At 44.2% G+C, this 18,071-nt stretch overlaps 1 protein-coding gene across 2 annotated transcripts in view; it reads right to left on the bottom strand.

The window, feature by feature from the left end:
* Inae (inactivation no afterpotential E) overlaps positions 1–18,071 on the bottom strand; it is a 151,525-nt gene that overhangs the window by 27,946 nt on the left and 105,508 nt on the right. For both annotated transcript variants that reach the window (XM_077674158.1, XM_077674159.1), the window contains exons 8-15: positions 14,806–14,930; positions 14,065–14,209; positions 9,636–9,719; positions 8,958–9,035; positions 7,163–7,243; positions 4,696–4,838; positions 1,950–2,091; positions 346–536 (exon numbers count right to left, since the gene is read on the bottom strand). In XM_077674158.1, coding sequence (XP_077530284.1) covers positions 346–536; positions 1,950–2,091; positions 4,696–4,838; positions 7,163–7,243; positions 8,958–9,035; positions 9,636–9,719; positions 14,065–14,209; positions 14,806–14,930 — 989 coding nt within the window. The remainder of the gene's footprint in view (positions 1–345; positions 537–1,949; positions 2,092–4,695; positions 4,839–7,162; positions 7,244–8,957; positions 9,036–9,635; positions 9,720–14,064; positions 14,210–14,805; positions 14,931–18,071) is intronic.

Here is an 18,071-nt window from a genome sequence, read left to right as displayed (position 1 = left end):
AATACGCGCTCATATACATACACATGCTGTGTTTATAAGTGCTCCTATGTACCTATGTATATATGCGTATCAGTGTACACTGGCCAGATCACTTTGTTAAGTTGCAAAACAGGTGCTGTACCAAGACCGCCATGCCCCCTTAGCGTCACCTCCGACAGATTTTACCCTGGAGAGCCCTTGACACCTGAATGTCGGAAATAAAAACTGATTGATTGGTTGATTGATTGATTGATTGATTGATTGATTGATTGATTGATTGATTGATTGATTGATTGATTGATTGATTGATTGATTGATTGATTGATTGATTGATTCCACTACAAGAAATAGTGGTTTCTCACTCACTCTTTGGGGTGATTTCGAACGATATGAATGATCCTCCCCGGAGGATACAGTGGCTGGTGGGCGGTGAGAGCTATCGTGGCGTCACTCGGGTGTGACGTGACGTCACGCGACGCCAACGTCAGCCCTTCCATACCATCGAAGTCCACTTCGTCAGGACAGCAGCAGAAGACGCCTCCCAGGATGATCTTCCACTAAAAGCCGGAGGAACGAGAGCAAATCAAACTCGAGAAACTGGAAAATATACTCACGTTGACTGAGGACTTAATTTTAAATTAAACTCTTCCAAGGCTCACCCTACAAGACTTCGTGATCCCGACATGTAAAAGTGAATTCCAAAAAAAATTATAACAGGAAGGCAGAGGGGGACAATGACTTGAGGCTGATTGGCTGACGGTTACAGTAGGTTACTAATACTCGGAGGTCAGGACTGTAGCGAGTAGAGATGAAGGGGTTGATTGTTGGTTAGAAGCATTGAGATATGAGACGTTGATTAAGTCAAGCTAGGGGAGCTATAGCTCTGAAAAAAATACGATGGACACGGTATTGACGGACGGGTAATTACGCGATGCGGATTGTTTAACTTGGTAACGGAAGACTGGAAAAACGAAAAGTTTTATTAACCAATTATCGATTACGATGCGATTAGACAACTAGCATCGCCTAATCCTCGCGATGAGAGAACGTTCCACGTGCGTGTGTTTAATGCCTCCAAATTTGCCTTAAGTCCGCAAATAAAGATGAACGTTGTGGATTTTAGTTCACTGCATCACTAGCAATCAGCAATTTCAAACGCCTCTTATCGCTGACAGTTCTGCCTTAACGAAATGGTCGCTTTACTGCTCAATTAGTTGTGCTTCTTCTACCCCCCACGCCATCGAACAGAAAGGTTAACGATATCGCCTTTCGCTTGAAACTGTTATATAGCAGGCATGAAAATGCAAGCGGATATAATGTGCACGAGCGAAGAAATCACGCAACAAACCGATGCGATCGTATTTTAAAGATGCAGATGCAGATTTTTGTCGAGTATACTTTCTCTATCCCAAATGAAAGCACATCACTTAAAACACCTTTAACCCGAAACGGTTTCGCTGATAGCGCGTTAAAACTTTGGAAATAGGAATTTTTAGATATACCAGGCCTACGTATTTCGCCAGAAAAAATGCTGGCAACCATGGCAGTGATCCGTGCGGCAACATACTTTTTTACTGTACGTGAGATTAAAAGAGGCATTTAAAACCTTGTCCCTGACTAAAACGAACAACAATGTGCAACCTTTCTATTCCTTTATGCGGTTTTTGAATCCCGCGTTGAAATTGACGGAGTTGTTTGGACGTGTAACATAGTGTCACCTTTAGACACTGCGAGTCGCCCCCTATCAGACTTCAGAAATTTTAGTGCCAAATTAAAACTAATTCCGACCGTTTAATTTAAATTCCTTGGGGTTACCCTACTATATAAAACGCTGGCTTTTATAATAGCTGGAGGACATGCAACGCACAAAAATCTGTTGTCTGTCACTTTAAAGCAGAACGAAGGAACAAGATGCGGCACTTTGTTCACCGAAAGCCTCCACGCTCGAGCGCCTCAGTATGTGTGTGTACCTTGGGGTCCGCGCTCCTCTTAATGGCGTTGATGAGATCAGTTCGCAGGGCCTCCATCTGGTGCAGTCCTATTCTGGGAACCACGTCCTTGCCAAGCACCACCGAAGTGATGAACGCCTTGCTGTACTCGACGGCGGGTAGGCTGCACACAGACATAAACATCGCGGGTGCCGCCAGACTGCGATACATACACGCTCAGTCGCGCCGACGCGGCAGCGACGCACAGGCGCGCACACACAAATTCAGCGCAGCGTGAGGGTGGGAAGCCTGGAGAGTTGGGCCGGCGTGGCTCCGGAAAAGATCAAGGTGCTGCAAGTCGCGGAAAGCCACACACACACAGTCGGATTCTAAATGCAGTTACGCCACATCGGCGGTTCCTATAGGCAGTCGGCAGCATCTGTGAGGGCGTGAAAGAGGCACAGGGTGGTCTCGGGAGGGGTAAGCTTTAGGGTTCCTACCTCGTATGCCTGAGTATACTCCTTACAAATTGACAATAGAAAAAAAAAGCTGTAAACTGCAAACATAAACGTAGATCAAAGTTCAGATAACTCGTACGTAGACAAGGGCAAATAAAAAAAGCGTCCAGTCAATAGTACCGAACCTTCCACCGAGCGTCCGTATTCACACGATGGAGCAGAAATTTGTACGTTTTGCGTTGAAACGCGCCACAACGCCCACCCAAAAGTAATATTGAGGGAATCGGGGCAATATGCATTTCTTGGTACCAGCTGGCATCAATCGGAGCTTCGGTAGGCGGAACTTCGAAACGGGACGCTCTGCCTGATGATTAAATTCGCTTCAGAAGTAGAACTGCGTCCTCCTACCGTACATTGACACATTGCCTCAGAATTCCAGAAGCTTAGTTTAGCCATATTATTTAAACTGTGCGTTCTTCCTGCGTCCAAAGATGCTTTAAATTTTTGTTCTGCATGTAGCTTGGCACTTGACACATCAGAGTATGAGAGGGCCACCAAGTGAGCCGCAAGGGTCTGGGGGATATATTAATAGTTACAAGATTTTGTTAGTGAGTACCGAATAGCACTGCACTTGGGCCAATTTGTATCTTGCCTAAACACACATACAGCTTCAGAGCTGTTGTAAACGCAGCCACTTGCTTACAGCCCCCGCACACAACAGATTTATTTACATTTAAGCATTATCGTTCATTCTTAATGCCATTCTTCGACACTTCATTACAATTACGAAGTACATCCGCTGCTAATAGCATGAAGTGGTCCAATGAGTTGTGAGAACTCATCATGGTCATTTGGTTCTGAACCAAGTGAGCAGCTTCGATGGCAGAGATGAATTAAAACATAGTAGTAGTGAATAAGCCGTTCGTAAGGCGTATTCGACGATTCCTTCAAGTAAAAATGTTAGTTATAATGCAATGCATTTTCGAAGTAAAAATTCCGCAAAGGTATTTCTAAAGAAAGACTGCCTTTATAAGCACAACATTGCACCAATGAGAATTTAAACAAAACCTTGTTCCCAAAGTGCATACAGCTCAAAGCGTGGTACCACGTCCGCGTCACACGTGACGTCAGCGCGATGTTTGCTGCCACTGCCCTTCGCTAGTAAAAGCATCGTGCCATCCACTTCGCATTTAACGCTGGCTTTGTAATGGAGCAAATTCGTCACTCTATATGTTCTATTCATGTTAACTTCCACTCGGTTGCGGCCAGGTGGCACGCAAAGTTACCTTGGCTTGCGATGTCCGTTTCGTCTTATTATAATCATGAATTGGTTTATATAACATGGTAAACAAGTTCGACTGCAGTATTTTCAGGAACATAAAAAGCTTAGAAGAATGTGAAGGCGTTCAGTTCGTGTATTTGGATTCCTCAATTATCGCATGCCACTTCAATTGCTGTGTTCACCCGCACGGCCAAACCGGTTGTCGTTAACAACGAATGTTATTCGCTTTCCATGTCAGCAGTTTTATCGTTTGCCAAGTGTATACAGCAGTCGAGCCGATTTGCTCAAAATGATTACAGCATGGCGCACTAAAAAGACCGCAAGCACTTAATGACCCATACATACAATCTGTCACGCAGCTTCGCGTTTCGGAACCTGTCGAACGGGCTCGTAACAAGTTATGGCGCATGAATGCAGCGGTAATACCTATGCGTGAAAAGGCAATCGGGTGGCATTTATTAAAGGGACAGGCTGCCAGGTGATGTTCCAAAATTGTAAACTGATTGAGAATAGAAACGTCGAGGAGGTACGAACAGGCTCGGAAGAAACCTTGCGCTAGCGCAAACGTTCGTAAGAACTCTCTGGTACTTGCATGTTCCTCTTGTGCTCAATATCTACAATCGTCACGTATCTTGTCACCCTTACATACACATTTGAACAGCTAACACTTCCAAAGTTAAAATTCAGCAGTACAAAAATTTTGATTAGTTATTTCGCGTTATTCCCGAACGAACAGAAACAGACCTAATCAGATGCTAGTTCGTAACAAAGTATGGAAATTTTTTTTTTCAATTCACAATGACTACCTACCAGAAAACGCACTGAAGGAATGCAGAGTGCACATCTACCAGCACACAGCTGCACACACTTCCTCGCGATTGCGATTGCAAATAATTACTGCAGTATCAGCGTTCACATGTTAAAATCATCTTGACGGTGCAGTACTTACTTAAAAACCTGAAAATGTGGATCAGTAATTCTGGCATATATATTTAGGCATAACGTTATCATAACCACTCCCACAAGTCAGCTGGTACAGAAGCCTTACCTGAGGAGACCGCCTGGCGGGGCATAGGCGTAGCACAGAAGATTAGGGAAGTCCTGTTTGAGCAGAATGGCCAGAATCGCGGCGGCGCCCGCGCCGAGCGAGTGGCCAACGAGAACGAGGTCGTACTGGGTCGTGCCTTTGTCCTAATACAATGCGAACACGAATTAGAGATTAAATACTAGTGACCTAAGGACGTAGCGGAAGGAAGAACACACGTAAGATTTGTGTGCAAACAAATACGAAGTGACTAAAGCGTGCGCTCGCTAGGCGCGAACTGTGCAACACTTACTTCAACGTGGAAAACAGCGCAAATTAACGGGACGCTGAGTATAAGACACCCACAAGGCGCTGACTAACAACCTAAGAAGCGTTTTGCATCAGTCAGAGGGGCGACAAGTGTGCAAGCAAAGCGTCTGTGTTACTGTATGAAAACTAAATCATGTATCTTTCGAATCAATAACTTGGCTTATTTATCGGTGAATGTGAACGCTTTATTTGAGAAGAACCTTTGTTCATTCTTTCTTTTTTCGCCTGTTTTCCTTTTCCCTTTCCATTGCTTACTAGATATGTACTTACTTAAAGGAGCCATGAAGACAAAATACAAGTTGGGTTTATTAGAAAGACTGCTTAGTCCCGATAACAATGATACCAATATCATCGCAATCTTCGAACAAATAACGGAGATATTAAAGAAAACGTGTGAAGCAGTCGCGACCCCCTAGCCAATTTCCCGCAACTTTTCTATGACGTCACGGAACCTTGTTTGTGGGATTGGCGGCCGCCTAATTGACCTGTCGCGACGAGACATGACTGGACGTCTGTAATGGGGCCTCTAGTTCCATTTGACCGCATCACTTGAATGCTAACGTGCAGTTAACGCAATAAAAATTATGCTTTATTGTTGGCCCGTATGACGTCATTCCTGCTCATAACACGTCACTCTGGCGCAAAATTTGAAAGTTTTTATATACTTCTTGCTTTTTTTTGGTTAAAAAAACATCTTTTGTGGCTGTAATGGAGCTGAGTGAGATACTGAATCCTAGTTCTTTCAAATTAAACGAAGTTGTATTTTCTCTTCATGGCTCCTTTAAGCCGCCTGCAAGCAATAAAAGTTTGGTTGTTAGTGAGCGCCGCGTGTGTGTCTTCTACCCTGCTTCCACGTTTTTAACATGCACCAACCAGCCCCCTTGCTTCCCGTTCTAAGTTACTTCAACGGGCGTATACAAGTTGCCGGGTACGGGCCGACAAGCCTTGCATGGCTTGGGCTGACCCGATGTTCATTCGTGTATTTCAAGAGATGAAATAAAGCTATAGCTATCACTGTTACTGTTACAAAAGCACAAAAAACCGTACAGGAGTCACTCAACTAGTAAATGAAGCACAAGGGAGAATGGGATGTATGAAGGCTGACGTGTGAATGCGCCGTCTGTGAGGTTGAGGCAGAGCACTAAATGTTTCCTAAAACTCAGTGCTACGACATGGTAATTACTAAGAATAAAACGGCATCAGCGCATCACGCCAATAACAGTTTGTTAAAAGCTATTTGACACTTGTGTAATGCAAGAACCAAACAGTTTGGCCAAACATTTTCTGAGCAAATGGTCGTATGGTCGGTCATACACTACCTCGCTGCGTGTTCCTCGTTGCGTAGTGCTAATAGGAGCAGTGAATGATCGGCTACAAACTCAAATGAAGTTTTCATGGGTATTTTTCATAAGCATGATAGGGGTGAATTAGAATAGAACGATTTCGGTTTTTCTTTTCATTGTATAGTGCACATACGGGCAGAACTGCTCACGAATCTTGCCATGTGTCTTGTTCCTAAACTTGACAGTCTGGCTAAAACTGCAACCAGCTTGTCGGTTGTTTATATTCCCATACGGGTGCTACTATTTGCACATCAAATTACACGTAAAGCTTTTATTTTCTTAACCCTGGCGCAGTCGGGTTAAAACCTCGACGAACTCGTTTGTTGTTACTCATTGTATAGTGCACATTTGGGCAGTACAAGTGGAACCTGAGTACAAGTGGCACAATCTGAGTAAAACTAACGAGCTCTTTGCTTTTGCTCGCTGTATATTTCATCACAGGCCGTGCAATTCGAACTTGAAATTACGCATAAAATCTAATTGAAATAATATCCATTTGTGCATAGAAATTTAATCTAAAAAATGAGGCACTGAAATACATATTTAAATTACGCGCGTAGCGGGTATATAATTTTTCACAATCTCACCAGAACTAGACGAGCTCACAGCTTTTTGCTCGTGGTATATTCTTCAAACCGGCAGTGCTATTTTCACTTCAAATCACACATAAAACTTGCTATGAGTATTCTTGAGCATGGCACAGTCTGGCTAAAACTGGAACTATATTCTTTGTTGCGAGGTTCGCCTTGTTACATGTTTAGCTATAGCTTCAGTCGCTCTATGGGCCTGCGAGCGCCAAACGTGCGATTATTTCTCACCAGGCTGTAGTTGAAGGCTTGCGAGAGGATCCCTTCGTCGACCAGCTTTCGCCTGATGTATTCAGCCGCTTGAACCATGCCCTGTGGTTGTGGTACGTGCAAAATCACGGCTCTGAAGTCGTCATCTAAACACAAATGCCAACCTACAAAACTACGTGCGAGTACTCAATAAATTGTAGTGTAACCCAGGTTTTCAGTGTGTAATTAAGCGTAAAAATCAAATTGTGATAGCGCCTAATAGAACAAAAACAAAACTTATCAATACAGCACCAGTCGCCAAGAGAGACGGAAGGGCAAGCTCAACCACCGTGGTACCTGCCTGAAGAGGTAGTACTGTGAAAAAGTCTGCTTAGGGTAATGTTTGGTTATCATTTCAACTCCACAAACAAATATGTCCTGACTTTCGAGCATCAGTTTGCGTCTATAAATAATTAGCTAAGTTAGAAGACATGCCATCGCATGCGACTATTGCTGGTATTTTTGTAGAGAACTGGTCATGGTTCTTGCTCTTTTTTCTGGGAAATGTACCACCTTTTCTTGGTATTAATTCTATGTGGCGTAACAGCATATATTCTAGAGCGTTCAACGTCCTTAATACTCTCCAAACGAAGTATCTCTTATAACAAACCAGGGAGTACCGGCAACATATGTGTGATTCATGGGCTTTCCAAACGAGAGAATACTTCGCGAGCCCTCGTAACATGACCTCAGCGCACGCAAACATTCGCATACATTACAGAGCGCTGCCATACAGCACTATTAGCGTATATAGGCGCACCGCCTGGAACTTCGTGCGGGCACCATTACCATGGCATCAACGGTGGCGCACTGATGAAGCACCATCAACGACTAAGCTCCAGTCTCTCTAATTGCCCGTCGGCGCCATAACAACGCTCACATAGGGGAAAGTGGAACGCAAGTGAACGTGCGAGATATAAATGCGATGCTAGTACCTTGTTTGATGTCCATTTTAGTTATCACGGAAGCGAAATATATGCTGTTGAGGCGAGCCTAGAAAAGTGTTGCATACCAACAAGATAGCCATACCCGCAATGGTGTACTGGACAACGCTTTGGACGCAAGATATATGGTGCTCTCGCCGATGAAACTAATTGCCTGTCATTTTTCTAACATCTTGTAATAATTGCCCAAGATGGCTTGGTTTATACCAGGCTAACGAAACACTTCAAATATAAGAAGCGCAGTACAGAACTACAACATAATCTCGGTAAACGGTGATTGCTTACACAGAACAACTAAGCGTTGTTGTGTTTGCATATAAGACCAGAATACTCGTGTAAACGCAACGGATATTTTCGTATTTTGGAACGTCAGTCTGGATAAACGGAGGCTGCCGCGCGTATTGTAAGCCTTAAGCGTATTGTAAGCCTTAAGAATTGCGAAAACTTACCTTTCCTTTCAAACAAGAGGTACGTTGTACTTTCTTTTCACTAGTCTGGTGGATATGAATGTTATTAGACAAAAGAAGTGGATGCAAGATCTTAACCAGTTAAATATTGGCTTTTCTTTGGCCACTCTACAAAGGGGTACCGTACCGGCAGTGGCAAAAATTCCTATCTCTGAGGACGTTCCTATAAAAACGGCAGTTCTTTACATTCTTAGAAACACCGCTGGAAACGTTATTCGGCCTACTTTACCACTTCACGTGTCTTCTTTCGACAAACGGTGCGGACGTACCCATTGTTTGAGGTCCCGTTTATCAATATCGTACAGTACCACGGCGCGTCAACCAGCAAGTCCTAGATATAAAAGGGAAAAGTAACAAAATATGTACCTTGTGCCCTAGCCAGTCTTCATGCGGCGGATTGATGGGAAGCTGCTCGCCCTCTGCGTTCAAATCCGTCAGCACATCCTGAAAATGGAAAACGTCGCGAGAAAGTTCAAACTGTACTCGGTAAAGTTAAAATTTGGCCGCTAGCAATTAAGGTGAATGTTGTAGAAGTGTGCTTGCATCACGGGCAAAGCGATTTAAACAGCCGATAAATCAATCAATAATTGAATCAATAAACTAACGAAAGAAAATGGTCAAAAACCCTCCACATAAAAATTGTGCGCTGCTGCATATTTGGTAGACCTACCGGGATTACATTACATAATTTAGCCCTTCTTTTGTCACCGCTCGTGCTATACGGATTCAAAGCGTCTGTGTAGGATATTTAACACATAACAATTTGTGGCCCAAATAAGGTCTTTGGCATGCCGTGTTAATTGCGGTAATCTGATCAGCTCAGACGCATTAAGCGACCACAACCAGGGGCAGATCGGAAAAATTTCCGGCCCAGCAAAGTTTATGTAGCAGTGGGCCAAAGAATAAAAAACCCACTGGTCATTTGTAAAATAATTGGGCGTCGTACTAAGACCACCGTTAGTGACAACGATGAAATCGAGAAGCTGTGAATCCGGTCAACATTACGCGCTAGCAAATGTCAAATACGGGCAATGAATGAGTCACCTGCAGAGACAGAGTACCCCGAACCGACACCACAACCGTCCGTTTCTCGTGGTCCACGGCAACAAAGAATGGAGTCTCCCCGACCTGGCAGCGCAAACGAGAACAAGAGGAGTTCCCAGTAAGCCCGTTAGAACGTTCGCATAGCATTTCATCAAATACAGCTGTACTAAAATTTCTCTCCGAGTGTAACATGAAATACAATGTTTTAAAACACGTTCAAAAACAGCGTGCGGACAAAAAAAAATTCGCAATTACGATTGTGAGAACAGCCGGACACTCAGGAGATATTTGTTTAGAGAAGCAGGGTTGCTGTGAATTTGGCCCGACTAATTTAGCGAGCCGCATTGCAAGGGTGTATGCTATATTACAGAGCCTTCACGCATGACGTAGTTGCGTGTCTGCTTCATTCAGCAGATAAGCATTACTCAAGTCATCCGTCCTAAGCTGTGACATCTCAATGCATATGTATAGCGGATAGCCTTGTTCCAGGTGAGCGTGGTTTCTTCACTGATATGCAACACGTACAGTATCGTTTTAAACGTTGACTTAAATACCGGCGCCATCTTCGTGCCTTGTAATTGGTCGGAAGGAACTTCAACAAACTGTCGACTGCACGTATTCTTTCCTCAGCGCCATTACCCATTACTCGAAGTTATTGACGCATAATATCGCCCAGAATTTTTAGTGTTAAGGCTTCCGCGATGATATTTAGTATTGGAATGGCGCTGGCCGGTTTGTAATTGCATTCTTTGTTGTCACTAAGCATACCAAACAATAACAATATGCGTAAACAATATGCGTAAAGGAACACCAACTGGTATAATTAAAACATCAAAGATTATAAGAAAACGTTCTGGAGAACATGACAAAAACTTACTACTAAAACAGTATTCATAGCTTCCAGCACATTGCTCTAGGAAATATCTCGTTTCATCTTTGCCGTTGACGACGCCACCAATGGTTCGCAATCAAAGTATTTTCCTTTACTCATCGCTACGGCTCCCCGCATACCGCAAGTGATCTCATTTGTTGAGCTATAGAGAAGTGTGCTACGGTGAAATTCTGCTGCGCAGCACATCGTTCATACGCAGAATGCAGCAATGTGTACAGTATGTATTGTTGTTGCCTTTTCCGTCTCCGTTCAACTCTCCCGTATCGCATATAAGCGTGGCTGTATAAGAAATGACTAGCTCATTTCTATTTAATATTTGTACAAAACTGCAGGCAAAAGGCCCCCGCCGGAGGTGCACAAATACATTCACGTAACGTATACAAGTACAGGGTGTTGCGACGATAATTAGAACACTTTAAAACTATTTCCTGAGCGAAATGCCCCTCTGTTCGCGCTCAAACTTCACACGAAGGTCGCATTTTGTGGTCCATTTGGTTTGACACCGGGAACAACGACGGTACTTACCTGTTTACCCTGAAAATAAATACAAACGATTTTCGCTTATGGGAAAATGGCGGCTGATTTGGACGTGCGAGCCCGAAAACCGGGTTTTCTGATCGTCTGCTAGCTCATTCCTATAGGTGCATTTTGTGATCGTCTGCTGCACCATTTTGCTCCTTCCTACCGTGAATCCCAAACGCCTGTTTCGCTCTGCATACCCGAGGTGGTTCCGTCGTTCCAACATCAACTTGCGCTGGCTCGCACGTCCAAATCAGCCGTCATTTTCCCATAGGCGAAAATCGTTTTTATTTATTTTCAGAATACACAGGTAACTACTGTCGTTGTTCCCAGTATCAAACACAATAGACCACAAAATGCGACCTTCGTGGCAAGTTTGAGCGCGAACAGAGCGGCGGTTCGCTCAGTAAAAAAAATTTAAAGTGTTCCAATTATCGTCGCAACACCCTGTATAGCACAGCTTCTGTGAGACAAACAATGCGGTTTAAGCCACGGCAGCAGCCCTGCACGTTGCGATCGCCAATTCGAAGCTGTCAAATGAGTATAAGAACCAAAATAATTATGTTTTATTGTGTTTTCTCAAAATCACCCAGCAGCACTAAACAGGCAACAGTCCCAAAGTGTTCTTGTTAACTACGCAAAGCACCATAAATCATTGTCGGCCGAAGTCCAGCACCACTAAGCATGTATTACAAAGCTAGCCGTACCTACCAATCCGTTTGATATTTTACACTTGGAAAACAGGTTATGGCAAAAAAAAAACTGCGCCGATCCTTAATAAGATGACTATACGCACGTACTACTGCTGTGCTGGCAGCTACACTAGCTAAGTGCCCCGCGTCCTATGGTGCGTTCACGCTTACAAATACCCTACGGTGGCTAATTGCGAAATTCATTTGCACGCCGAACCCTTCCCCTACCACTGAGTTCATGAGTGCACCAGGCTCGGCGTGTTTTTCGCTGAGTTTATTTGAGTACTAGATTAGGCTTGTTTTATTGTGTTTATTAGGGTACCAGGCTTCGTAGAGTTCCCATTGCGTTTACTCGTGTACCCGGCTCGGCGTGTTTTTGAGTGCTATTAATAGAATATCAAGCTGGCGTGTTTTCCACCCATTTATTAGTCTCGGCATTTTCCCACTGAGGTGACTGAAGTATCAGACTTGGCGTGTTTTTATTGAGTTTATTAAAATACCATGCATGGCATTTCCCCCCTGAATTTACAATAGTACCATGCTCGCACTGTTTTCGGCTGATTTTATTACGGTACAAGGCTTGGCGTGTTTTTTAATCAATTGTTGGGGTTGGCGTGCAGGGAACTTTCAAGTTTTTATTGAGTTTATTGGAGTACAAGGATTGTCATGTTTCCCACTGAGTTTACAAGAGTACCAGGAACGGTTTGTTTTCTACTGAGCTTATTAAAGTATTAGGCTTAACATATTTCCCAGTGAGTTAACTAATGTACCAGGCTTGGCATATTTCCCACTCAGTTCACTAGACTACCAGGCTGGGTTTGTTTTAGAGTGAGTTCGTTAAAGTACCAGGCTTGGCATGTTTTTCACTGAGCTTACTAAAGTACCATCATTGACATGTTTTCCACTATGTTTAAAAAAAGTAATAGGCTCGGCGTTTGGTAAGCCTAACAGTCCTGCAAACATTTAACGACAAATGGGACCAGTGGAAGTGGAGATTCACTGTAGCTTCGCTGGCAGACTCTCCCGTAACAATCTTCTAAGCGGCATAGTTATTCCCTCTTTTCAAAGAAAAACCGGAGCCCAATAGTTACCTTATGTAAACTTTGAGAGCAGTTAGAATGTTTGAATGAGGTGGGACGACCAAGAAGGAAGCTTGACTGATGTCTGGTGCTCTGGCAATTGTTTTACATCCCCTGCCAGGGTCCACAAAACTAGCCACCGAAAAAGATTTGGTACAACTGCCGAACCACGCAACTTACGCTATGTTTGATGGCGTTGTTATTACAGAATATTGCATCGGTTTTATATGTCGCAGGCCGTTTATGTATGTACGCACTTTCTCCACTCACGATGCAAAGTGAGAACGGGCGGTATTCTGGAGCATCCGAATTAGCCATCATTCCTGCAATTCAAGCCGTACTGATAAAAATTCGAATTAATAGGAAGTTCGAACTTAGGTCAACGGTTTCTTAGCGGCAGCCATTTACATCGAAGGTGGTGCTGGTGTAGAAGATGAAATAACGTACTGAAATTCAGTTAGTAGATAGGCTTTATTTGCTGGCTTTATATTGCAAGATGGGTTCACGGAAACCTACCCAGAGGTGAATACAGAATTGTGCTACACAGTTCGCTGTTTGTGGACCATGCAGCCGAGTAAAAATTTGTCTTCAGAATTCACAGCCAATGCATTTGCATTCTACATAGCCATTTCGGTCCATTGCACAAGCGCATGGTTACTAGCAAGAACATTTACGTTTTTCGAAGCAATTATATGTGATTTGCATCCCGCAAACCAACATTTGTAGAGCCCAGAGAACTTTAGGCTCACGATTGGAAAAATATGACCTTCTAATGTCAAATCAAAACTTGCGCCTATGAAACCATCAGGCCATAAGTTTGCTTAAAAATTCAAATTTTGGGGATTCAACTCGTCGAAACTGCGCCTGGGCTATAAGGCGCGCCGCAGTGCATGGCTCCGGATTAATTTTGACCCCCTGGGGATTTTTAACGTGCTTCAAAATCTCGACACACAAGCTTTTTTTCTTTTCCCCTCCATATGAGAAGTATAGCCACCGTAGCTAGGATCGAACTCGCAGTCTCGAGCTCAGCAGCACAATGCCTTAGACACTGAGCCACCGCGGCGGGTCATAATTTCTTATTCATTTTCAACTTGGCATGCTTTTTATATTGCTACGCATGCCGTTGATGGTAACATTAATTCAGAAAGGCAAAACATTGTTTTAGCTCAACAATTATGCATCCGTTTTTTTGCTTGAAACCACACAGTGCTTCTTTACGCAAAAACAAATGGAGGCACGACGCTTACGTCCACGTGGTAGGTGACGTAGACGACCTCCATGTTGTGATTATTGACCATGCTCTTCAGCGCAGCGTAATTGCAGTAGCAGCAGTTGTCTTCCACAACCAGTGCACGGTCACGCTTCTTCTTGCGAGTTGGAAAGCAGCAGCATCTGCGATCACCAAAACATGTAAACACCAATACAACCCCATTCAGTTTAAGTTGAGCTAATATAAGCACCTTTTCATAGAAGTCAACTCAAATCCCCCTGATGTTACAATAGGCCCTGCGCAAGAAACTTCCACCTGCGCTTAAACACCCATGCTACAAGGAACTGATTTTAGTGTAAGGTAACTTGAAAACCGGTGGCGCTGTTCAAGGTATTCCCAACGCTAAACTGTCGGAGATGGAGAAGGGATATTGGACGTCGGAGCATGTCGAAGAGGAAATGGGGTACGTTGAAGAGCGTACCGAGGTAAAGCAACATTTTAAATGAGTTATTCCATTCTACCGCGCAAGATCTCTTTATCTGACCCGGGTAAAAAACGTGTACAAGAGCTCTCTGCTCTTGCTTTTTCGGAAAATTTGGTAGCAGCGTGAACGCATAAACTTCAAGATTCGTATAAATCTGCCCACCTGTTTACTAACAGCTCATTCCCTCACTCGCTCACTCACCCACTCACTCGCTCACTTACTCACTCAATCACTTGTTCACGCAGGTGTCATTCAGTGTGGTGTTTTGCTTCGTTTACAAAGAAGAGCACTCACCTGAGGCTCGGAAATAATTGGCAGCATTTGGTTCCTCCTCGAGACATCATGAACATGGGCCAGCCATACACGCCCAATGCGTAATGCATGTAGTGGGTGATGGCCATCACAGCTTCGCACACGTTCTGCACAGGTAGCAGGATTACCAATGATTAAATTAAACTTCATCCTAGTCTATAAGAAAGGTGACATGAATAACTTGAAAAATTTCAGGCCGATAAGCTTACTGTCAGCCGTCTACAAGACACTTACCAAGGTAATCGCTAACCGAATTTCTGCAACCTTAGATTTCAGTCAACCTAAAGAGCAAGCAGGGTTCCGTAAAGGTTATTCAACAATGGACCATATTCACACGATCAATCAGGTGATAGAGAAGTGCGCTGAGTATACTGAACCCCTATATATAGCCTTCATAGATTATGAGAAAGCATTTGACTCGGTCGAAACCCTAGCAGTCATTCAGGCATTACGGAACCAGGGGGTAGATGAGCATTATGTAAGAATACTAGAGGATATCTACAATGGGTCTACAGCTACCATCATCCTCCATAGGGAGAGCAGTAAAATACCTATAAGGAAGGGAGTCAGACAAAGAGACACAATCTCTCCAATGTTATTCACAGCATGTTTACAAGAAGTATTCAGAACGTTGGATTGGGAACAGGTGGAAGTAAGGGTTAATGGAGAATACCTCAGTAACCTCAGATTTGCTGATGACGTTGCCTTGCTAAGTAACTCGGGGTACGAATTGCAAAGCATGCTTTCCGCACTGGGCGAACAGAGTAGAACCGTGGGCATGAAAATTATTATGCAGAAAACTAAAGTAATGATCAATAACCTCGGTACAGCACAGCGGTTTGAGATAGGTGGCGAGGCAGTGGAAGTGGTAAGCGAATATATCTACTTAGGCCAAGTTGTGACCCCAGATCCCAACCATGATCGCAGAGATAATTAGAAGGATCAGAATGGGGTGGGGTGCATATGGCAGACATTCTCAGATAATGAATAGCAGCCTACCATTGTCGCTGAAGAAGAAAGTGTATGACAGCTGCATCTTACCGGTACTCACCTAAGGGGCAGAAACTTGGAGGCTCACTAAGAGGGTTCAACTTAAATTGAGAACGACTCAGCGGGCAATGGAGCGGAAAATGATAGGTGTAACATTAAGGGACAAGAAGAGAGCGGAGTGGGTCAGGGAGCAAACTGGTGTTAAAGACATATTAGTAGAAATTAAGAAGAAGAAATGGACGTGGGCAGGGCATGTAATGCGAAGGCAAGATAACCGCTGGTCATTAAGGGTAACAGAGTGGATCCCTAGAGGAGGCAAGCGTTGCAGGAGGCGGCAGAAAGTTAGGTGGGCAGATGAGATCAAGAAGTTTGCGGGGATAAATAAGTCACAGTTGGCACAGGACCGAGGCAATTGGAGAATAATGGGAGAGGTCTTTGCCCTGCAGTGGGCGTAGATAGGCTGGTGATGATGATGATGATGAAATTAAACTTGCTTTGCAATGATCCCATCAGTCAATGATGCACGTCCACACACGCACACGCACACACAAATACACACACACACACAAGCACGACGCACACACCGCAATTTATTGAGTGATTGCTTGCTTGCTTGCTTGCTTGCTTGCTTGCTTGCTTGCTTGCTTGATTGATTGATTGATTGATTGATTGATTGATTGATTGATTGATTGATTGATTGATTGATTGATTGATTGATTGTACGGTTTAACGCGCGGACGCTTCACAGTCGATGAGGCGCGCCGAGTGGAGGTCTCCGGCTCAATTTTGACCACCTGGGCATCCTTCACATTCGCCAAAAGCTCGAACACACGGGCGTTTTTGCTTCTCGCCTCCATCAGAAAAGCGGCCACCGCGGCCGGGAATCGAACCAGCGTCCGTGTGCTCAGCAGCACTACGCCATAGCCACTGAGCCACCGCGCCGGCTATACGCCGCAATTCAGCTGGTTTTATGCAGCCTGCCAGTACAGTACGAATATAAACGTAACTGACTTTCCGCTAGCAGTAACGAATTCTACGCATGCGAAGATACATTACATATGTACTAAATAAAGAACGGCGGAAATAAAGTATACAAATGTAAAAAGGTTGACGTTTTATTTTCTTTTCCTCCATTATTTCTTCAACACCACCTACTGCTAACCATCACAGCGCAGTCTAACTAGTGGTATTTACTCCCGCGTTTCATTTATGCTGACACAGGCTCATCTCTTTTTCACTTAAGCGTTGCTCAGAAGCAATTTACGCGCCCTTTTCCCATTTGCAAATTATTAATACTGCGCTCTACGCACCGCATTGCATATGAATGTCCCGCACTACATTAATAATCGCTAAACGCTGAAAAAGTGCACGCCACATGTCAAATGACCCGCTCCCAAACTCCTTCACTTCGTGCGTGCCAGCACAAAACTGATGCATAACTAAGGCACACGCGTCGCCCACTTCAGCCGGGAGGCGGAATGACGCGTTTTATACGCCTAGGGGGCGCATTACGTAGGCAGCCGAGGGCACGTCGGCGTGGCGCGCGTTGCCCGTATAACGCATAATTACGGCTATCCCAGGGGGTCACGGCGCAAACGCCTCCGGAGAACAAAGTGCCAACGCTTTGCGTTGATGCCGAGGCCAAAAGCCGGCCGCGCGTCGCGCGCGTGTTTCTGGACTCTTTATCTGTCTTGTGGAGGCAGCGCCGCATGCAGATGAAAGCACACCACAACTCAGGCGCACTCCCAAAAGTCGGCCCGAAAATGGGAGCAGTGCTGCTAAGGTTTAGTACTATACACTCTAAAACAATCTCACGTTTCCGCTTCAGCACTATGTGCAGTCACAAACGAATGAAACGCAACCACAAAAATATGAACCAGAACAGACAAATCGCGCGATTTCTTTCCGCGCACGTCAAACTGACGCATGGCATAATTACAGTAAAAATGTCGGGAAATGTGGCTTTACAAATATACCAATATTGCACCATTATTGGACCTCCACGAACACATTTTTTTTTCAATTCCGCGTGTCCTGGGTCATATTTTCGTGGTAGCGTTGCATTTGCGCATGACTGTACAGTCGGTAAAACGCTAGTCTATATCAGCGAGTTCAACTTCAACTTGTTACATCAGAAAACTGCCGAAACATACTCTTTATAAATATGTTGGAGGCAAAAGGGGCGAGCTTAACCTTCAGAACGACACAGTAGTTTTCTTCACATAGCCCAGGCTAGGCTGGGTAAGGCTTAAAATACG

This window comes from Haemaphysalis longicornis, unplaced genomic scaffold (genome assembly GCF_048455015.1).
Source record: "Haemaphysalis longicornis isolate Haplotype H1 unplaced genomic scaffold, Haemaphysalis longicornis Haplotype H1 scaffold_6, whole genome shotgun sequence".
NCBI lineage: Eukaryota > Metazoa > Arthropoda > Arachnida > Ixodida > Ixodidae > Haemaphysalis > Haemaphysalis longicornis.
The sequence above is the reverse complement of the archived record's forward strand: the minus strand, read 5'-3'. Positions and strand labels throughout refer to the sequence as shown.